Here is a 17,204-nt window from a genome sequence, read left to right on the forward strand (position 1 = left end):
CCATAGCCTTGAGTAAATAGATGGCACGTTGCCCTTATAGTTCCAGGACAATGTCTGGAGCTGGATTTCACAGAGGATTCTGTCTCAACCAACCACGTGATGTGGGGCACGCTGCATGGCCCCATTGAGTGTCAGGTTTATTGTTTATAAAATGGATGGGTTGGCAATAGGTAAAAGGAAGCCAAGTTGAGACACCTTCTCCTAAAACTCAAGGGACATTCCTACCTTTAAAAAAGCTAGGAACTAGCCTTAAAGGAACACAGCATGTAAAAGAGTATCTTAGATTGGCTTAGAATTGAAACACCAGATGCATTCCCATTAAAGTCAAGAATGAAATAAGGATTATAATTAAGGAAGTAATTGTATAAATACCTGTTTAATGTTTGTCTCCCAGCCCAGGCTATAGCTCTAGGAGGGCAGGGACTGAGTCTGTCTTGTTTATGTTCTGTCTCCAAGGTCTAGCACAGTCCCTGGCACAGAGTACATACTTCATAAATATTCTGTAGAAGGAAGAGCAGAAGGCAAGACGACACACTGGCTGGTTGGCTGTTTTCACCACTAGTGTTTAGCTTTTCTTACCACTGCAGTAGGACGATACATAGATGTATAATTTAAAGTACTATTAACACAAAGCTAACGTAGTTATATTTGTAGATTATAAGATTATGTACATTGAAAACCAATGTGAAAAACTATTTTTAAAAAAATCAGTAAGTCACATGAAAAATAAATGTTAAAAATAGATTTTCTATAAATTAACAACGGTTAGAAAATATAACTGGTAAAAGCCTCTTACAATAGTAACAAACAAAGTGTAAAGGATCTGTCTGCAAAAATATATAAAACTTTCCTAAAGTGCATTTTGCTAGGTGCAAATTTTAAACACAGTAAAGATGTTGTTGAAATATATATAATGCCATTGGAAATCTCAGGATTTGTATTTGCTAATGTTAGTCTGAGGTCAACATAAATACTGAAAAAGTAATAAAGGACAAGTGCTTTCTGATTTAAAAAGCTTACAAAGCTAACATACTTAAAAGTAAGATATTAGTGCAAAAATAGCAACCAAATTAGTGAAATAGAATAGAGAACCCAAAAAAAGGCCTTAATGCTAAGAACTGGTTTTATGGTAAACTTTAATCGGGTGACTGAGTCTGTGAACTTTGTCACTCAATCCTGAGTTCCCCTCTCAGACCTGCCTGTTACAGATAAGCAATTTAAGCTTCCTAAGCCTCCGTTCATTCATCTGTAAAATGAGGATAAACATAACTATACTAGGACGTTGTTGTAAGGACCAAATGAAATGTATAGTCATTAAAATTAAAAATTCATTAAAAATATTTAGCACAGTACCTAGTATACAATAAATGGCAGTAATCAAAGCAAAGGGAAGTAAAGAAATCTATAAGAAGTGATGTTGGGACCATTAATTATTGGAAGAAAACTGCTTATGGTATATATTTATGTTTTAGACATTGCATTTTGCAGAGCATTAAATGTAAATATTAAAAGCATTAGATGTAAATATTAAAGCATTAAATGTAACTATTAAAACTACAAAATAGCTAGAAGAAAATATGACTGATTATTTTCCTGGTACTGGGATAGGGAGGGCTTTAACAAATAAAAGTAATGAAAGAACACCACAGAGACTAGGCAAAAAGATTAATTTTAACTACAGAAAAAAATTGAGCTGCTCCATGTAAAAGGAAATTCACTGTAAGTAAAAAAAGAAAACAAAAACTGAGAAAAATGCTTTTAGCAAGATTAGTGACAGATGCGGAGTTGATAACTCTATTATATAGTTTTTTTTAAATCAATCAAAAATGTTAATAACTCAGTAGAAAAATTGCAGCGGATCTAAACAAATAATTCACAAATTAAAGAATAGTACAAATTGTCAGCAATAATTGTCAGCAATAATGGAAACTGTTTAATCCATTCTGGACTTTCCAAATGCTATGTGTTTGATCTATTTAAAGCCAAAGAAATCCATAAGGGGAACTATGGAAATGAAAGTATTTTGTACACCTCTATGTCAGGAACTGCTCAAATATGTGAAGCATTGTACAGCTCCCATTTAAGCCCTATGTGTTAAGAATACTTTAAATTTTTAAATAAGATATTAGAACTCATATTTGGTAAATTGCAGTAGGCTGCTCACACCCTCTCTGCCACCCTATGTTCTCCTCTAACATGGCACATGTAGCTATCACACCTGACAATTTCCATGTCAAAAAAAGATGAGCATGAACTAAGTAGATGACAAAAGGTCCCTGAGGAAAACAAAAAGATCTAGTTCTGAGTCGCTCTCTAACCATGAGCTGTGAGCCAGACCATGGATGAGGCACATCACTTCTCCAAATGTAAAATTATTTAAATCAGTGTTTCTCCTAGACAGGCCTGTAATTCCTGCATTCCACTATAGCCCTTCAGATTCAGAAGGCAGGACCTGGAAATTGGCATTTTTAACAGGCACTCCAATTAATGCACAGGTATGTTAAAGTTTGAAAGCCAGTGTCACCACCAAGTCCCTTCTAATGCCAAAAACCAAGTATTTTGAAGGAAAAATATACGTGCTGAAGAGCAGCTCCACTCTGTACATCTGAGAGTGACCACCCACCCCAGCTTTCAAATTTGACTTCTCAGATCCTTGTTATATTTGAGTTGATATCTCTTTAGGTTTGTTCTTTCTATCCTGTGCAGCAATTATACTCATCAAAGCTGCCGGTCTTGAAAAGTGCTTTCAGAAGGCACATAAATTCAACCTCAAGTCCTTATGATCCAGACATTTAATCACACCATAAAGTTAATGGAATCCAATTTGAATGTAGACACCTCAACAGCTACATTGCATTGAATTCACAGCATTCATAAAATGTTGGTCTGAAAATGAATCACCAGCCTAATGGAAAGTTTAGAGGGGAATGCTGCCCTCTCATTGGTCACTGTCAGGATCTTCAGTTACCAGGAAAACGACCAGAGCTGTCTACACAACACCGTAGCACAGTCAACCAGCCATGCCACTGGGAACTTTTCAACACTTAAAGACATAAAAGTTACATAGAAACTTTCAGATGCTCTTTAGGTTGTTTGGAAAGCCCATGGTTTATAATCGTAATGATGTCCCAGGGTCAGATGTCCCCTGTCAATTTAGGACTTCTCATCATTATCAGCCCAGAAATGGGTTGCTTTTTGGGTCTCCAGACCTTTGCCTGATCACCATAAAGTGTGTTTCTCAAGTGGCACATGGTCTCTGAGGTAAAAGGAAATAGATACTGTCTTTCCAAGATCATAACAATCCATTACTTAAACAACAGAAAATAAAAATGCCACTGGCCCTCCAAGCATCCAAATGTGGTCTCAGTGTTTGGCATCCACTAGCTGAAGACATCTGTACGATTGATCTGAGCTTGCCAACCACACATTTAACCATAGTGGCAACTCAACTTTGAATTGAAGTTAGGTGGGGTTTGTAGTTACTACGGAGCTATCCCTGCAAGCTCCTGTTATTGGGAATGCATTTTCACATTAGTGTTTCCACCTTGGATAGTGTGGCTTTGTCCAAAAGAACCTCAGGATCCGCAGAACTGCTTACGTCAACCTTCTCAACTATGTTTTCTTTTCTTCAAGTTTTCATAGTCATGGCTAAGCTAGTGGAAGGAGGACCAAATCCTTTCTTAATTTTTTAAAAGACCGCTGCCTGAATCCACCCATTCTTAAAAAGTTATTTATCTGAAGTAAGAACCTTGCACATAAGGAAAGGAGGCAGGGGTCTCAAAATGTGCTGTATACTTTCTGAGTCTGATATGCTGAACTGCAAATTTAATCCACTGAAGTGGTTTCATGCAAACACTCCTCTCAAATTTCTTTTTTACAAAATCTTGATGCATAATGTATTGAGTCTGAAAATGGATTAAGCTACATTTGGAGATGGTTTGAGTTTTTTGTGTGTTTTTTTGTTTTTTTTTAAGCAAGCAAAAATGAGCAGAGTTTTTTTGTTGTTGCCTTTTTTAACCCTTCTTACTCAAACAATCACACATGGATTCTGCCTTTTCAAAGCTGCCTTCCACATAATGTTTCATGTCTTTTTTTTTTCCTGTCAAAAAGCTTGAAATGTTAAAAGTTGTAATTAAAAATGTGAAGAGTGAATTAGATTCGTTTCCCTCAGATTTTACAACTAAAGCAAGTAAATAGAATGGTAAAACTCCCGGAAGATAATTCAGTAATCAAATAAGCATGAGTGGAATCTTACTGAATAAAATGTTTCCTAATACCCCACAATTTAATCACCCTAAAGACTGTGGCCATAGATAGAATACCAGTCTGTGTGTTTGACGCAACAGGTATGGCAAATGGTCACACATTCCTACTGGTGACAGAAAGGTGAAAAAGGAGATGGCCAGGGAAAGTTGTCAAAGGCTCCAGAAGAATCTCAAGAGACTTGACTACAATCTCACACTTACATTTCAATGGGTCAATACATTTGTAATGCTCTGTTTCATCATTTGCTTATTTTTACATGTCATTTGAATACTATGTAAATTATATTGGCAAGAGAATTGCAGCTAGAATGAGATTTGGGCTCAAGTTTTAAGTCTGACCCTACATAGTTATGTAATCTTAAACTCACTTGCTCTCACTGGTTTCAGTTTCATCATCTCCAAGTAAGGAGAACCCTTCTCCTAGTTACCCATCTGCATCTGGGGCCATTGGGGGAACAAATGAGATGGGTGGGAAAGTACTTTGTAAAGTCTCAAGCTTCGTGGACCCTAATGAATTCTCTATGTTGGGTAAACTACTGCTTTCTCCTGAGAAAATGGTGGCATCCTTGGCTCTTCTCCCACATCGTTCTTCATCCAGGTCACCCCAAAGCCATGAACAAGCTATTCTAAAGGGAGACTTCCAGCTGCTACACCTCTGATCACTTCCAGTGGACTCCATGTATGCTGCCCCAACATGAGATTTTAAGCTGACACAGCCCTCCCCGTGACATTTAAAACCATGGCTTCAGATAAATACGGAGAAACAACACCCCCAGCCCAACATTTCTCATGGCCTCCGTGCTGAACTCTCACTTGACTCACCTTGTTTCTGAGCTTGTGATGAACCCTTTTGCTGTTGTTTGTCTCGCCTCTCCCACTCCTTAGACACTTCCATTTACCTGGTTTGGGCCTTTTGATTCTCTTCTTCATCATGATTCAAATGAGTCACTTAACCACACCCATTACCCACTCCACCTAGGTCCCGGGACCTTTCACCCCAGCCCTATGAATGGGACACAAAGAGAAGGCTTTATATGCAGGTGTAGGAGCTGAGATGTGCCTCCCCAAAAAGGCAGCGTAAGAATTTATGCCAGCACTGAGGACATTTTCTCTTTCAGAGCTATAGACTTAAAACAATTGGACAATTTCAAATTCTATGGAACAGGTACCTTGGGTGAAGGTGACAAGGGGGAGGGGTAGTTCCACCTCCCCCACTCACCTCACCTTCCTACCTTAAATGTAAGCACATACCAACATGTGCCAAAACACAGAGGAACCACATTCTGTTTGTGCGTCCCCATATAGACCTTGATTCGTGGATGTATTGAATGGGGAATGAAGACTAAATCAAAGTCAAATCCATTCCCCATGACATCACAATAATATAGACTTTATTAAACTTTTATTTTAAATTTTTACAATGTAGTGAGAGCAAGACCATGCCTGCCTTCTTCATTGGGGTATTTCTAGAACCCAGCACACAGAAGGCGTTTAAAAAAGATTTGTTGCCTGCATAAAAACATAAGAAGAAAAAACAAAGTAATATTTGAAAGATGTCTTATTATCTGATGCTGATAGAGAGTAAAGTTAATGATTTAGAGAACAAGTATCTAGCAGTACAGCTCACTAATACCTTTTAAAACGTGTTGATGCTCATAAATCCAAAATAAACGACCTGTAAAATCACTTAAGAAGAAATAATATGCATTTAATCAGGCTTCCGGAGGAAAGTCTGAGGAAAAAGCTGAGAATTTCAAGAGAATTATTAAATCCCTTCAAATTCAATTGCTGGCCGATCACAGACACGCCACATGTCCCTCTGACCACAGGGCTGTCACTTTAGGCAGTCTCGCTCAGCCCTTCGTTGTGAAACTCCTAAATTACAGCCACCTCCTGGAGCCAGAGGGAAAGGCTTTGGATCAACTGAACAGGGTAGGTCCTCTTACATGTCTACCCAGCATGCTTTTCCACATTCCACAGACGCACCTTAAATAAAGGGGGAGAAATTGAACACATCCCCCGCATCCTAAAGCCAGCATCTTCAAAGTCATACACAGGGCTTTAGCTTCAAGTCAAAAGGGCGCTTCCTCTAGCAAATAAAATTCAAAACACTGTGAAATGCCAGTCTGTGCCTCTGCTTTATAATCCTGTTGAAGTTTTTGGAATTTAACAGTGTTCTGGTACCTTCCGTTCCATCCTGGATTTTACCTTTTAGTCTGCTAATGAGAGTTACTTTACCTTTCCCGGAGTTTGATTAAGGTCCTCAGGGTGGTAGTAAAATGGATCCATCTTTTTGTTACAAACTCAATTAGCAGAAGTTGGAATTGCTCTCTTCCACAAAGTTAAATAAATTGTTAATGAGAAATTTACCTTCACTTGATTCGCTAGTTGCCTTATTAGCTTGAAGTCAACACTATTAAAGGAGAAGATGTTTATTAAAGCTTAAGGTGTTTGCTGGATTGAATGTTAAAAAGAAGAAGGCAGGGTAGTGCCGCTGACTGCTTGCTTCCAAAACCCAGAGGGTCTTCCATGATCCGTCCCAAATGAGCAATTCAGAGCCCTCATTTGGGGTCCCCTCATCAAGGAAATAGCAATTTATGTCGTACGTAAAAGTGCCCCCATTCCTGGCCTGAAGCAAGGTCACTCAGTTGCAGGTGAGGCTGAACACCTTTTCTCCTCTAGTAAGGAAAGAACTAAGTCATGTTGGAGGAGGTCATCGAGAGGAAATGACTGCTAGTTGACCCTTGAACTGGACCTGGACAACTGGAGGCTCCTTATCCCCTCCCCTGACCTTGGAATATACGTTCCGCTCATTGTTCCTATAGTGGGAGCCATTTTCAAGAACGCAGCCTTGAGAGAGCAATGTGTTACTGAGACCAGCTGGAGAGTGTATGCAGCTGCACCCTGTTAAGGCCTCTATATAAACTTATAAGATTCTGGCAGATGGGTGCAGAGATCTACTCATCTTGTGGATCCCCAACACAAGCCTCCTTAGTAATTTCCTTTCGCTTTTTAAAACTGCCACCTACCAATCTAGAGTGATCTGCCTCTTTCTCCGGTCTCTCCTTGCCCTCTATGTGCAGGGGTCAGTTTGCAAAGCAAAGAAACAACCCCACCATAAATGTCAGGAACATAGAAGAAGGAGTCTATTAACTCAAGAAATTTCACATGCAGACCTCAAAATCACCACCGCCCCCAAAACATAATGTCTCCCTGATGTAGCATTCCTAAAATGCCTCATCTTAATAACCAGGACCAGGCAATGTGGTGAGGTCAGTCAAGGTTGTTTTCAGCCCCTTTTCCATTTCCCTCTCAGGAATGCTTCCCTGTACCTCCACCGTTACTGCTGTGGTAGAATCTGCAGGCCCGTTCAGTTTCCATGGCCCTGCAGAAGCTGACACAGTAAATGGTCTCTCTCCCCAGCGTGCTCTACAGCTTAGGTTCCACATGAGACCTAGTGTCAGCCAAGCAGACACTCCCCAGGGGATTCAGATGGTGGAGGTAAACACTGAGGTAGAGTCTGCACTCCACTACTTCTGCTGACCAGCAGTGCGGAGAGCTGTTGGGACTCTTAACAGAAGCTCCAGGGTCCAGACACCTGCATTGTGGCTACTGAGAGGCAAGTCAAGGGGATCTGTCTTATTGGTGCAGGTTGGGATAGATGTGACGAGGGGCACGAGGCAGCAGTTGTAGAGGTAATCTCCTCCTTTACCAGCTTGATCATGACTACGGCAGCAGCTATCTCAGTGGGCCAGTTCTGAGGTATTGTTCTGGGGTGTGATACCTGGAACTTCTGCCGAAAGCCTTCTCCTCCAGGCTTTCTAGGGATTTTTGTAAGCTCCTTATTCCTTGTATGAAATCTATGTCTGCTGAAAATAGCTAGACTTAATTCTGTTATCTACAACTAAACTCCGACAGGCACACTTCCTTCCTACATAAGCAACCAAGTTCCTTAATGTTTCTCCCCCATCTTCTTAGATGAAATGAGTTGATAAACTAACTCACAACAAGTACATAGTTAATAACTAATAAGGTAACTTCTTATGGGTACTTGCCTCAACTCAAGCAAAACGATTCTAATGGTGAATTTCTAACCATGAATGGCTTATAATGTCGATGGGAATTTTTTTTCTTAGTTGGGGAGGCAAAGATTGTTTAAACTGTAAAGAAGTTGTTTTCAGTTGTTAATGATGATGAAGATGATAATGATGGTGGTGATGTTTAAAAGCATGAAGGAGCTGATCCAACTTGGAAAGTTCACTGCCCCACTTCACCCTCTAACCAGGGCTAAAAACAACACGGCCATCACCCAGTTTCTCACCTCTCACTGCAGACCTCTCCTATGGAGCTCTCGGTGAAATCAGAAGGACATTCCAGAGAAGAGAAAACCTGCATCATAACGAGACACATGAGGGTTCCAGACTCTCCCTGGAAGTCGATCACATCCTCTCAGAGAGAAGACAAAGCAGCAGGCTGGGGTAGAGGGCAACTGGATGGAGAGGCGATGGATGACATCCATCTGCACATCCACAGACGTCCCTGGAACAGCTCCACCCTGACACGCGGGGAGAGGTGAGGCTCACTCTGGCCTCCAGGAGGTCACAGTACAAAGAAATAATAGAAATCGTCATTTCTTGATCACTTCTGTGTGACAGACTTTATCTCCGCTAATTTCATTCACTCAACAAACAGCTTGTGGTTGTATTTTAGTTATACACACAGATGTACACGCTAGGTTTCTTAATCCCTTATAGAGGAGGCCAGGTGTGTTACTAGTACTCACACAGAATGTTCTCATAATTGAGGCAAGTGCTTCAAAGGAAAACCATAGCACCCTGTTTGATGGGGGAAGAGGAGTTGGCATAAGTTGGTCTGGGGATTCATGGAGCACTTCCCAGGAGAAAAGCCATTCCACCTGAATCCTGGGGGCTGAGCATGAGTTAGTCAGGTTGAAGGAACAGCTTAAGCAAAGGCCCTGAGGTTGGAAGGAGCTTCAGCCAGTGAGGTATTATCCCCACTTTACAGGTGAAGCAATAGAGACCTAGAGAGATTACGTAATTTACTGAGGTTATGCAGGTTGTAAGGTAGTGTGCACCCAATGATAGCGTCCTTACATGGAATCCAGCCTCCCTGAGAGGTAGAGACAAAGGTACTCGGCAGGTTTTAAAAACAATTATCAGGAGACCCTCTCATGGCCTTCAAGGCCACCCCTCCACCTGAAGGAACTGGGAACAGATTTTCATTTTCTCAGTCCATTGAGTTCGAGACTAAATGAAAAGAAAAATCTGCTATTTCTGAAGCAAAAGTCCTGGGTGCTTTTCGGGAATGAAACCTTCTTCCCTCCTCCCCAGGGCCTTTCATACCATTATGGTGCAGTCCCAAGCTATCAATGATAGTGAAAAAAATGGGGCTCTGTGGTAGAGGAAAGAGGCTATTCAAACCGCTCCTGATTTCTATAAAAGAGAGATCTTTTGATCTGTGAAACAGCCAAAAGGGCAGTTTGATCTCCCTCAAACTCATTTATTTTAGATTCTTGCAAATTTCTTTTCTGTAGGTTTACTTCCTTAGGAAACTCAATATTCAATTGAACAGTGACTTTTATATATTGAAATGCAATATTGAATAGCTGAAGCCTAATAAATGCCATCCCAGCTATATAAGATATTTTAAAAATCATAAAAGGGCCGATTGAGCCCCATCCAGGCAAATATGACAAAGCGAATTCAATGCTTCTTTTGAAAATGAGTCATGGTCAGAAATACTCACTTTGACCAAAAGCATTTCTTTGAATGCCAGAGGTAAATTTGCTCACTTTCATTTTCTGCCTGGGTTTCAAGTCAGCCCTGCAGAACGGAACAAAATCAACTGCAAGAGGCCCTGGCAGCTGTTCCAGATGTAAATGTGAACAGGATAGTGAGGTTGGGTCTATTCACTTCAATGTGTTATTTTCAAATTATGCAGATGATATTCAGATATGGATTGATCAGGCTTTGTATATTTTTTCAGGGAGGAGTAAATCATTGCTATTCTGAGCTGCCTTAACATTCCCCAGGACCACCCTTTCTTTTACTTAGAAAAAGGATGTTTTATTATCATGAATCACTAAATTACTGGCAGAGGGAGAATCCGACATATGTTCCCAGTCGTGGGGGGCTCGGAGGAGGACAGGCGCAACATACTCAATCGATTAGCCAAAGGAACAGCCCTTTGATGTCAGGGAACCTTTCCAAATATCATTTAAGACACAAACAATCTGTGGGAAATCAAAGTTCTCAATCAGAACCTCTGCGCCACTTCTCTGGGTGCAGCCGGGCTGGAGGAGGAACGTTGGTTTTAACTATTTCGAGATGGTTACTCAGCTTGAGACTGTGTCTTTCTCATGGCCTTTTCAAGATTAGACTCTTTAAGAAGACGGACAACTTCATTCTCCACCTTCTTCTTGTCACATGCACTTTTTCCCTCTGGCATATGTGTTTTAGGAAAATGCAGATTAGCACTGTCAAAAGCCATTATTTTGTAGCAGCCCTCCCCTCAGTGTGACCTCCTAAGAAGGTCTGATTGCATAAAGTATTGCAGGAATGCCTGCATTTTGCACACTCCCAGGATCACCTAAAAGGTGGATTCCAATTGGAGAAAAAAGTGGGGTCAGGAGAAAAGGAATAATAACCGTTTGGAAGAAGGTGATGAAGAAAAAGGAGGAGTCAGAGACGCGCGGAAGAACTTGGGTCCCACTCTCAGAGAGAGCAGGCAAGAGGAGGAACTAAACGTGGTGTCGGTTTAGAGAGCATGGTTTCCATGTTGAATACATTTGCTTTTGCATGGTGCTTTGGCTCTCCAAGCAGAAATACCAACTCTTAGGCATGGCCTAAGAACCTGGATTACTTTGGTATTTAGTGGCAGATGTTTCTCCTATAAACAAGAACATGAGAATGTTCCAAAAAGGGATACCTTAGCCCTGGTGTGCTCTGCACTAGTTAAACCACATCTAGGAGGCCATGCCACCTTCAATATGGCCACTATACTTCTATTCACCTGAGCATTGTCAGTTCTTCACGCTGTTTTCTCATATAGACCCTGACTAGTTGGGGTCCTGTCCTACAGACAGGAATGGTCAGATGATAAAATGTCTGGACAGCAGTTAACACCCTACAGATGTTTAGCCCAAGAAAGAATGACTTAGAGAAGATATGAAGATCTATCGTGTGAAGAGGGATTTGATGGGCCCTTTTTGCTCCAGAAGAGAGGACCTGTGGGAATTACCGGGAGTGGGGAGGTAATAGGCACAATTATAGAAAGCCCAAATAATGCCTTGCTAAAGTGAGTTCTCTGTCATGGATGACACTCCAGCAATAGCAGGATGGCTTCCACCTGGAAGGGAGGAGAAGGAACTCCCACATTTCTGAATAATATCCTAACTGGAAGGGACCCTCAGTATCATGAGTCCAACTTTCCATGGACAGGAAACCCTGACAACCACCTTAGGGCTCGCTGCCCTACCAGCAAGTACACGCTTTCCTTATGACGTCAGGATTTCAGAAACATTCATGGGAAGCCAGTTATAAAAGTGGCCTCAGTACCTCAGAGCCCTTTGAGTCGTTTTCCATCTTGAAATTATCAGAAGCAATTCCTACAGAAGGTCTCTCCTACTCCAGCATTCCCAATCTGGATATATATCCAAAGGAAATAAAATCTCCTGATAAAATGCAGATTAGCACTCAAGGAGATATCTGCACTCCCATGTTCATTGCAGCCTTATTCACAATAGCAAAGACATGTAAACAAACTAAGTATCCATCAACAGATGAATGAATAAAGAAAATGTGAGACAGGTAGATAATAGATAGACAATGCACTATTATTCAACCATTTAAAAGGAAGGAAATCCTATCATTTGTGACAACATGGATAAACCTGGAGAGCATTATGCTAATTGAAATAAGCAAGATACAGAAAGACAAATATGATCTCACTTATATGTGGACTCTAAAAAAGTTGAACTCATAGAACCAGAGGGTAGAATGATGGTTGTAGGGGGCTGGGGGTGGGGGGGCGTGGAATGGGGGGGATGTTGGTCAAAGTTTACAAACTTGCAATTATAAGATGAGTAAGTTCTGGGGATCTAATAATGTACAGCACCATGACTATAGTTAACAATGCTACATTGAATACTTGAAATTTGCTAAGAGATAAATCTTAAGTGTTCTCACCGCACACACACACACACAAGGGTAACTGTGAGGTGATGGATGTGTTAATTAACTTGATTGTGGCAATCATTTCACAATGTGTACACATATCAAACCATCCCGTTGTACACCTTAAATACCAGGAGTGCCAAAAAAATGTATACACATGACTTGTATTCATCTTTTGTTATCGGTATATATTGAGTATTACAATTTTAATAGTTTTTTTTTCCTTTTTTAAAATGTGTATACATTTTTTGGGCACGCTCTGTATATACAATTTTGTCAGTTTGAACCTGAACCTCAATAAAGCTGGGGAAAAAATAAAAGAAAGTCTCTCTAAGGAATGGGTAAAAATCCACAGTTTTAAAAAGAATGGCTGATGATTACTGTTCATTAAAGAACTTGAAATAGAGGACACAAAACAACTCAAGGACAAAATTTTGTGCTAAGTGAATATATACAGACATGCTCGTACATGTCTTTAGGGCTGTTAGTGCTCTAATAGGAATTTGGGGAAAGGGACTATTTTTTCTTTCTTAGAAGCAAATGGAGGTTTCATTCCCTTTCCTTAAAGGACATTTTAAAAACAAACAAACAAACGACACACAAAATGCCTGGGTTTCTAGACACTCACAAATAGGATTCTTACACGCCCAGGTTTACATTCAGGCTAACATCAGTTTGGATAACACTGCTGTAACAAGATTGCTTTTGTCACACAGTTAGCTTCTCTTGTCTACTTTTATTCACTTTGCTGTTTTCCAGTTGTAATTTCATCAAGAGATTGAATCAAGCTGTAGACTTCTTGTAGAATAACACCTCCAGACACTCACCCAAGAGCAGGTTGGGCAAAGTTTTCAGGGCCAGGAATAAGAATGTTAGAATTGAAAAAGTAGAACTAAGTGGACATATATAAATGGCCCACCTAATTAGAGTGGGAGAAAAATTACGAAGCAAGGTGCTTAAATACTGGGAGAAAAATGGAGGAGCCTGGCTTCAAGTAAGTAGGACCCACTTTCCTATCAGTATTTTTCCCATCCCGCTGCAATCCTCTACAAGACAGACCATCTGCTGATTGTTCTGGCAAGAGTATATCACCAAGCAGAATGGGTTTATCAGCACAGCTGTTTGTGGTGCTTACTCATTCTAGGATAAAATTAAAGAAAAACCTTCCAATATAGTAGTCAACACTAATCTCTGTGGCTGCAACCCTTGTGTATCCAAAGATCTTCTGGGTAAGTCAAAGAGAAAGCGACACTGAAATTCCACAGCAAAATAATTTTATTAACCACCATTTGTAAATAAAGCAACAGGGTATAGATTGGGGAAAATATTCACTGACAATAAAGCAAATGCTAGCTAGATACGCGTATCTGACCCCTCAAACCTTTCTCCCCAAACTTCCTAGCAGTAAAATGCTATCAAAACAAGCAAATACAAATACATTCCTGTTTCAATTTCTATTCCAATGCAAAATACAGCTCTCAAAATGTCAGTTTCATTTAGTTTGGCCTTTCCAGGAATGTGCATAGTTAAACTTCAATGAACTGTAGTGGTGGGAGGAAGCCATTTAATTGAATTTTCAGGTTAAAGGTTAACTGGGAGGTAGGCAGAAAACTTTTTTTTCTCTTTTGGTTTTTTAGGAATCAATAGAAGATATTGATAGAATGAAGATGATTTTGTCCTAGAGATCCAGAAACCTAGATCCATAGACAATTTCTTGGGAAGTCATATGCATAAGAAACTCTGACAATAAATGAAATAATAATAATACCTCATTGTCAGTAGTGCTTGTGTCCTAGGCTCTTAAAGCTTTCTGATAAAGTCAGCTGGCGTGCACGTCCTGGCTCAGAACTGCAAGGTCTTCTCCCTGCCCATCAGCCCATCTTATCACTAGGATATCACAGGACAAAAGAGAAGAGGAAAACACGTGCATGATGAGAAAAGAGGGCAAAAGGACCTAGTTATGGAAGGAAGCCCTACACTGCGCCTAGTTAAGCCTTATGAAAGAAGGAGATTTTTGCCTCTTAATTATAAATATGGTTTGCAGCAAAAATGGATTTCACTTAATGAATAGTTTTATATGTTTTGTTCATCGAAATTTTGCTATTTGCAAGTGACAATTTTGCTGTATACAAGTGACCATGTCTTCAGGGAGTGTGACATCAGTGCCATCGTTATGATCACCATCATCATAAACAAGAACTTTTTAATATAGTTGGTTTCACAATACACTAGCACATCCATGCTTACCATGGGGAAATGTAAAAGAAAAAGCCAGTTCAAAGGTGACTGGCAGTGGCCTAGAGATCTAAATCATCCAAAAACATCTTGCTAAAAATTCTTCAAGATTCTAAGAAGACAAGCACCATTAATTTAATTCCAAAGAAAGAATACTGTTTTTATAATTAGCACATTGCCCTTTTGTGTATATTGTATAATAATAGTCAAATAGATTTTTATGTGATGTATGAATACTTCACTGTAATTGAGACACTTGTATAAACAGTGGGTAAGAAACATATATGTCACTTAAAACTTGTGGGTTTACATTTTTTCAATTCAATAGGAATTAAATCTTAATCTCATGCTCTTAAGATTTTGCAGTTTGTATCTTGGATTTGGTGACAATATAAGGTCATCTCTGATATCACTGAAGCTGTGGCCTACATAATACAATACTGAACAGAAAGCACTGTCCATATACAGGGATGCACTGAATGATCCAGTTTCCAGGAATACATTTTGGCAAAAAGCTAGGACTGAATCTCTGCCTCCCTGCTTTAGTTACTAATGTGCCATCCAAGAATCCAGAAGAGAGAGTAATTGATAAGTTTACTAACTATGGTAAACAGTCACCATAGGGATCTTCATTGGTACTTTATCAAGGGCTTCAAGGAAAGAGAGATGTTTCTACTCTCCCATCCACAGGACAATAAGGCCCATGGGCGGAGTCCCCCCAGCAGTTAGAGACCACTGCCCACCAACCATGAAATCCAAATAGCCTGCAACGCCTTTTGATTCTCCAGCCCACTAGGAGGGCAGAAAGTGGTCTCCAAAGAGAATATAAAGGCCTTGTCTGCCTACATCTGGGCATGAAGCTCAATCATTCATATTCAGTTCTGAGGCCTTGATTCTACAGGCTGAGGAGCTTTGCATTACTTTGAGATCACAGAGCACCCTCCCAGAACCCAGTTCATTTATCTTCCCACAATTTAGCCCAGGAGACCAACAGGTAGGGTGTGGGCGTGTGTAAAATCAGCGCCATTCCTGGGTGAATTTCAGGCATGTGCTCAATTCAGATATGAACTAGAGCATATTCAGCAAGCCTATTGCATAACATGGGACCTGGGGAAAATAAATCTAAAACATGCTTGCTACTTGGTTCCTGATTAACCATTAAGACAAATTACATGAATGCAAAACACATATGAAGAAGTGAAAGCATAAGGCAAAGCTGTAAAGGAACAAAAAGTACTAATGCCAGTAATAAAAATAACATGGCATTTTGTTTTCCACCGAATTAAGCAAAACTTGATCCATCATTGGTGACTGCCCAAAACGCAATTCAAACTAGTTGCAACCAAAAAGGGACTCTATCAGTTCATAAATTTGGAAATTCAAGGGATCAGGTACCGCTGAATCCAGGTATTCAATGATGTCTTCATCCTGCCTTCACTCTATCACCATCTCTTAGCTCTGGTTGTTCTGCGATGGTTCATTGATCTCTCCAAAAGTTCCCAAAGAATCAGAAGTTCCATGCATCCTTGTATCTGTTACTTGCAAACTTCAAAGGAAAAAGACACCCTCTCTTACCTAAGAGTTTCAGCAGAAGTCCCAGGGTTACTAGCGTGGGTCGAGTGCCTATCCCTAAACTAGTCACTGCACCTAGGAATACATTTATTAGATCTACTCCTGGTCCCAAGATGTGGGCAGCCCCAAATAAACAACACTAATCAAAATGGGAAAGGTACAGTTCCTCAAAGGAAAAGTCGGGAGGTAAAGGCAAACCAAAGGGAAAAGGATATTTTTTAGACAAACAACAGAGAGCTGTATCAGCTACCAATATTCAAATGGTGCTATGAAGAATGAACTTAGATATACCTAAAATTCTCTGGGCCCTCATAGAGTCCTGTCTGGTATTTTTCTTGAACTCAAAGATCCAAGACTATACAAACCAGAAGACACAATGTACATTGTTTATTTATTTCACAAGTATTCATTGAGTGTCATCCCAGTGCTATTTTTAAGGGTATTATGGGAGCACAAAGGAAGAAACCCTAGCCCAGACTTGGGGGACCAGGGAATGTTTCTAGAGGAAGTGAAATCAAAACTGACATTTGAAAAATAGGTAGGAGTTCAGCTAGTCAAATAGAGAAGTTGGATAGTTCAAGCAAAGGAAACAGCACATGCGATGTCTCCAATCAAGAAATAGTACAGCGTTTTAAAGAAACAGAAAGATTCATGTAAAACCAGATTGTTCATATAAGTATCCTAGAGGGCAAAAATTGTGCCTTCTTCTTGCTTTGTGATCAACAAGACCCTTGAATCCTCTGGGACTCCCACACAAAGTTTTTATAAGAATCAAATGAAATAATGTATTTGAAATACTTTGTAAATTTTAAATCCTCTCTACAATTGAAAGGCATGTATACAGAATTGAAAGAAGCACACCGATTCCTAAAATCCTGAGTAATTAAGGAAAGATGACCAGCTTGATATACACGGGCTTCTCAAGAAAAACGTGCTG

The 17,204-nt window shown here is 40.0% G+C and overlaps 1 protein-coding gene across 6 annotated transcripts in view; it reads left to right on the top strand.

The window, feature by feature from the left end:
• The window catches only part of CABCOCO1 (ciliary associated calcium binding coiled-coil 1), a 563,526-nt gene extending 547,926 nt beyond the window's left edge, over positions 1-15,600 (top strand). For 4 of the 6 annotated variants that reach the window (XM_088792037.1, XM_074339487.2, XM_088792036.1 and 1 more), the window contains 2 exons: positions 8,599-8,837; positions 14,098-15,415. In XM_088792037.1, the coding sequence (XP_088648163.1) occupies positions 8,599-8,837; positions 14,098-14,107 (249 nt within the window). In that variant the 3' untranslated portion in view covers positions 14,108-15,415. Of the gene's footprint in view, positions 1-8,598; positions 12,273-14,097 lie in introns of those variants that run through there. The other 2 variants (XM_019731904.3, XM_088792035.1) reach the window with 2 other exon arrangements.
• The last annotated feature ends 1,604 nt before the right edge of the window (positions 15,601-17,204 follow it).

The sequence above is a fragment of the Rhinolophus sinicus genome, chromosome 15 (genome assembly GCF_057876585.1).
Source record: "Rhinolophus sinicus isolate RSI-liver-muscle chromosome 15, RSI-T2T, whole genome shotgun sequence".
NCBI classification, from domain to species: Eukaryota; Metazoa; Chordata; class Mammalia; order Chiroptera; family Rhinolophidae; genus Rhinolophus; species Rhinolophus sinicus.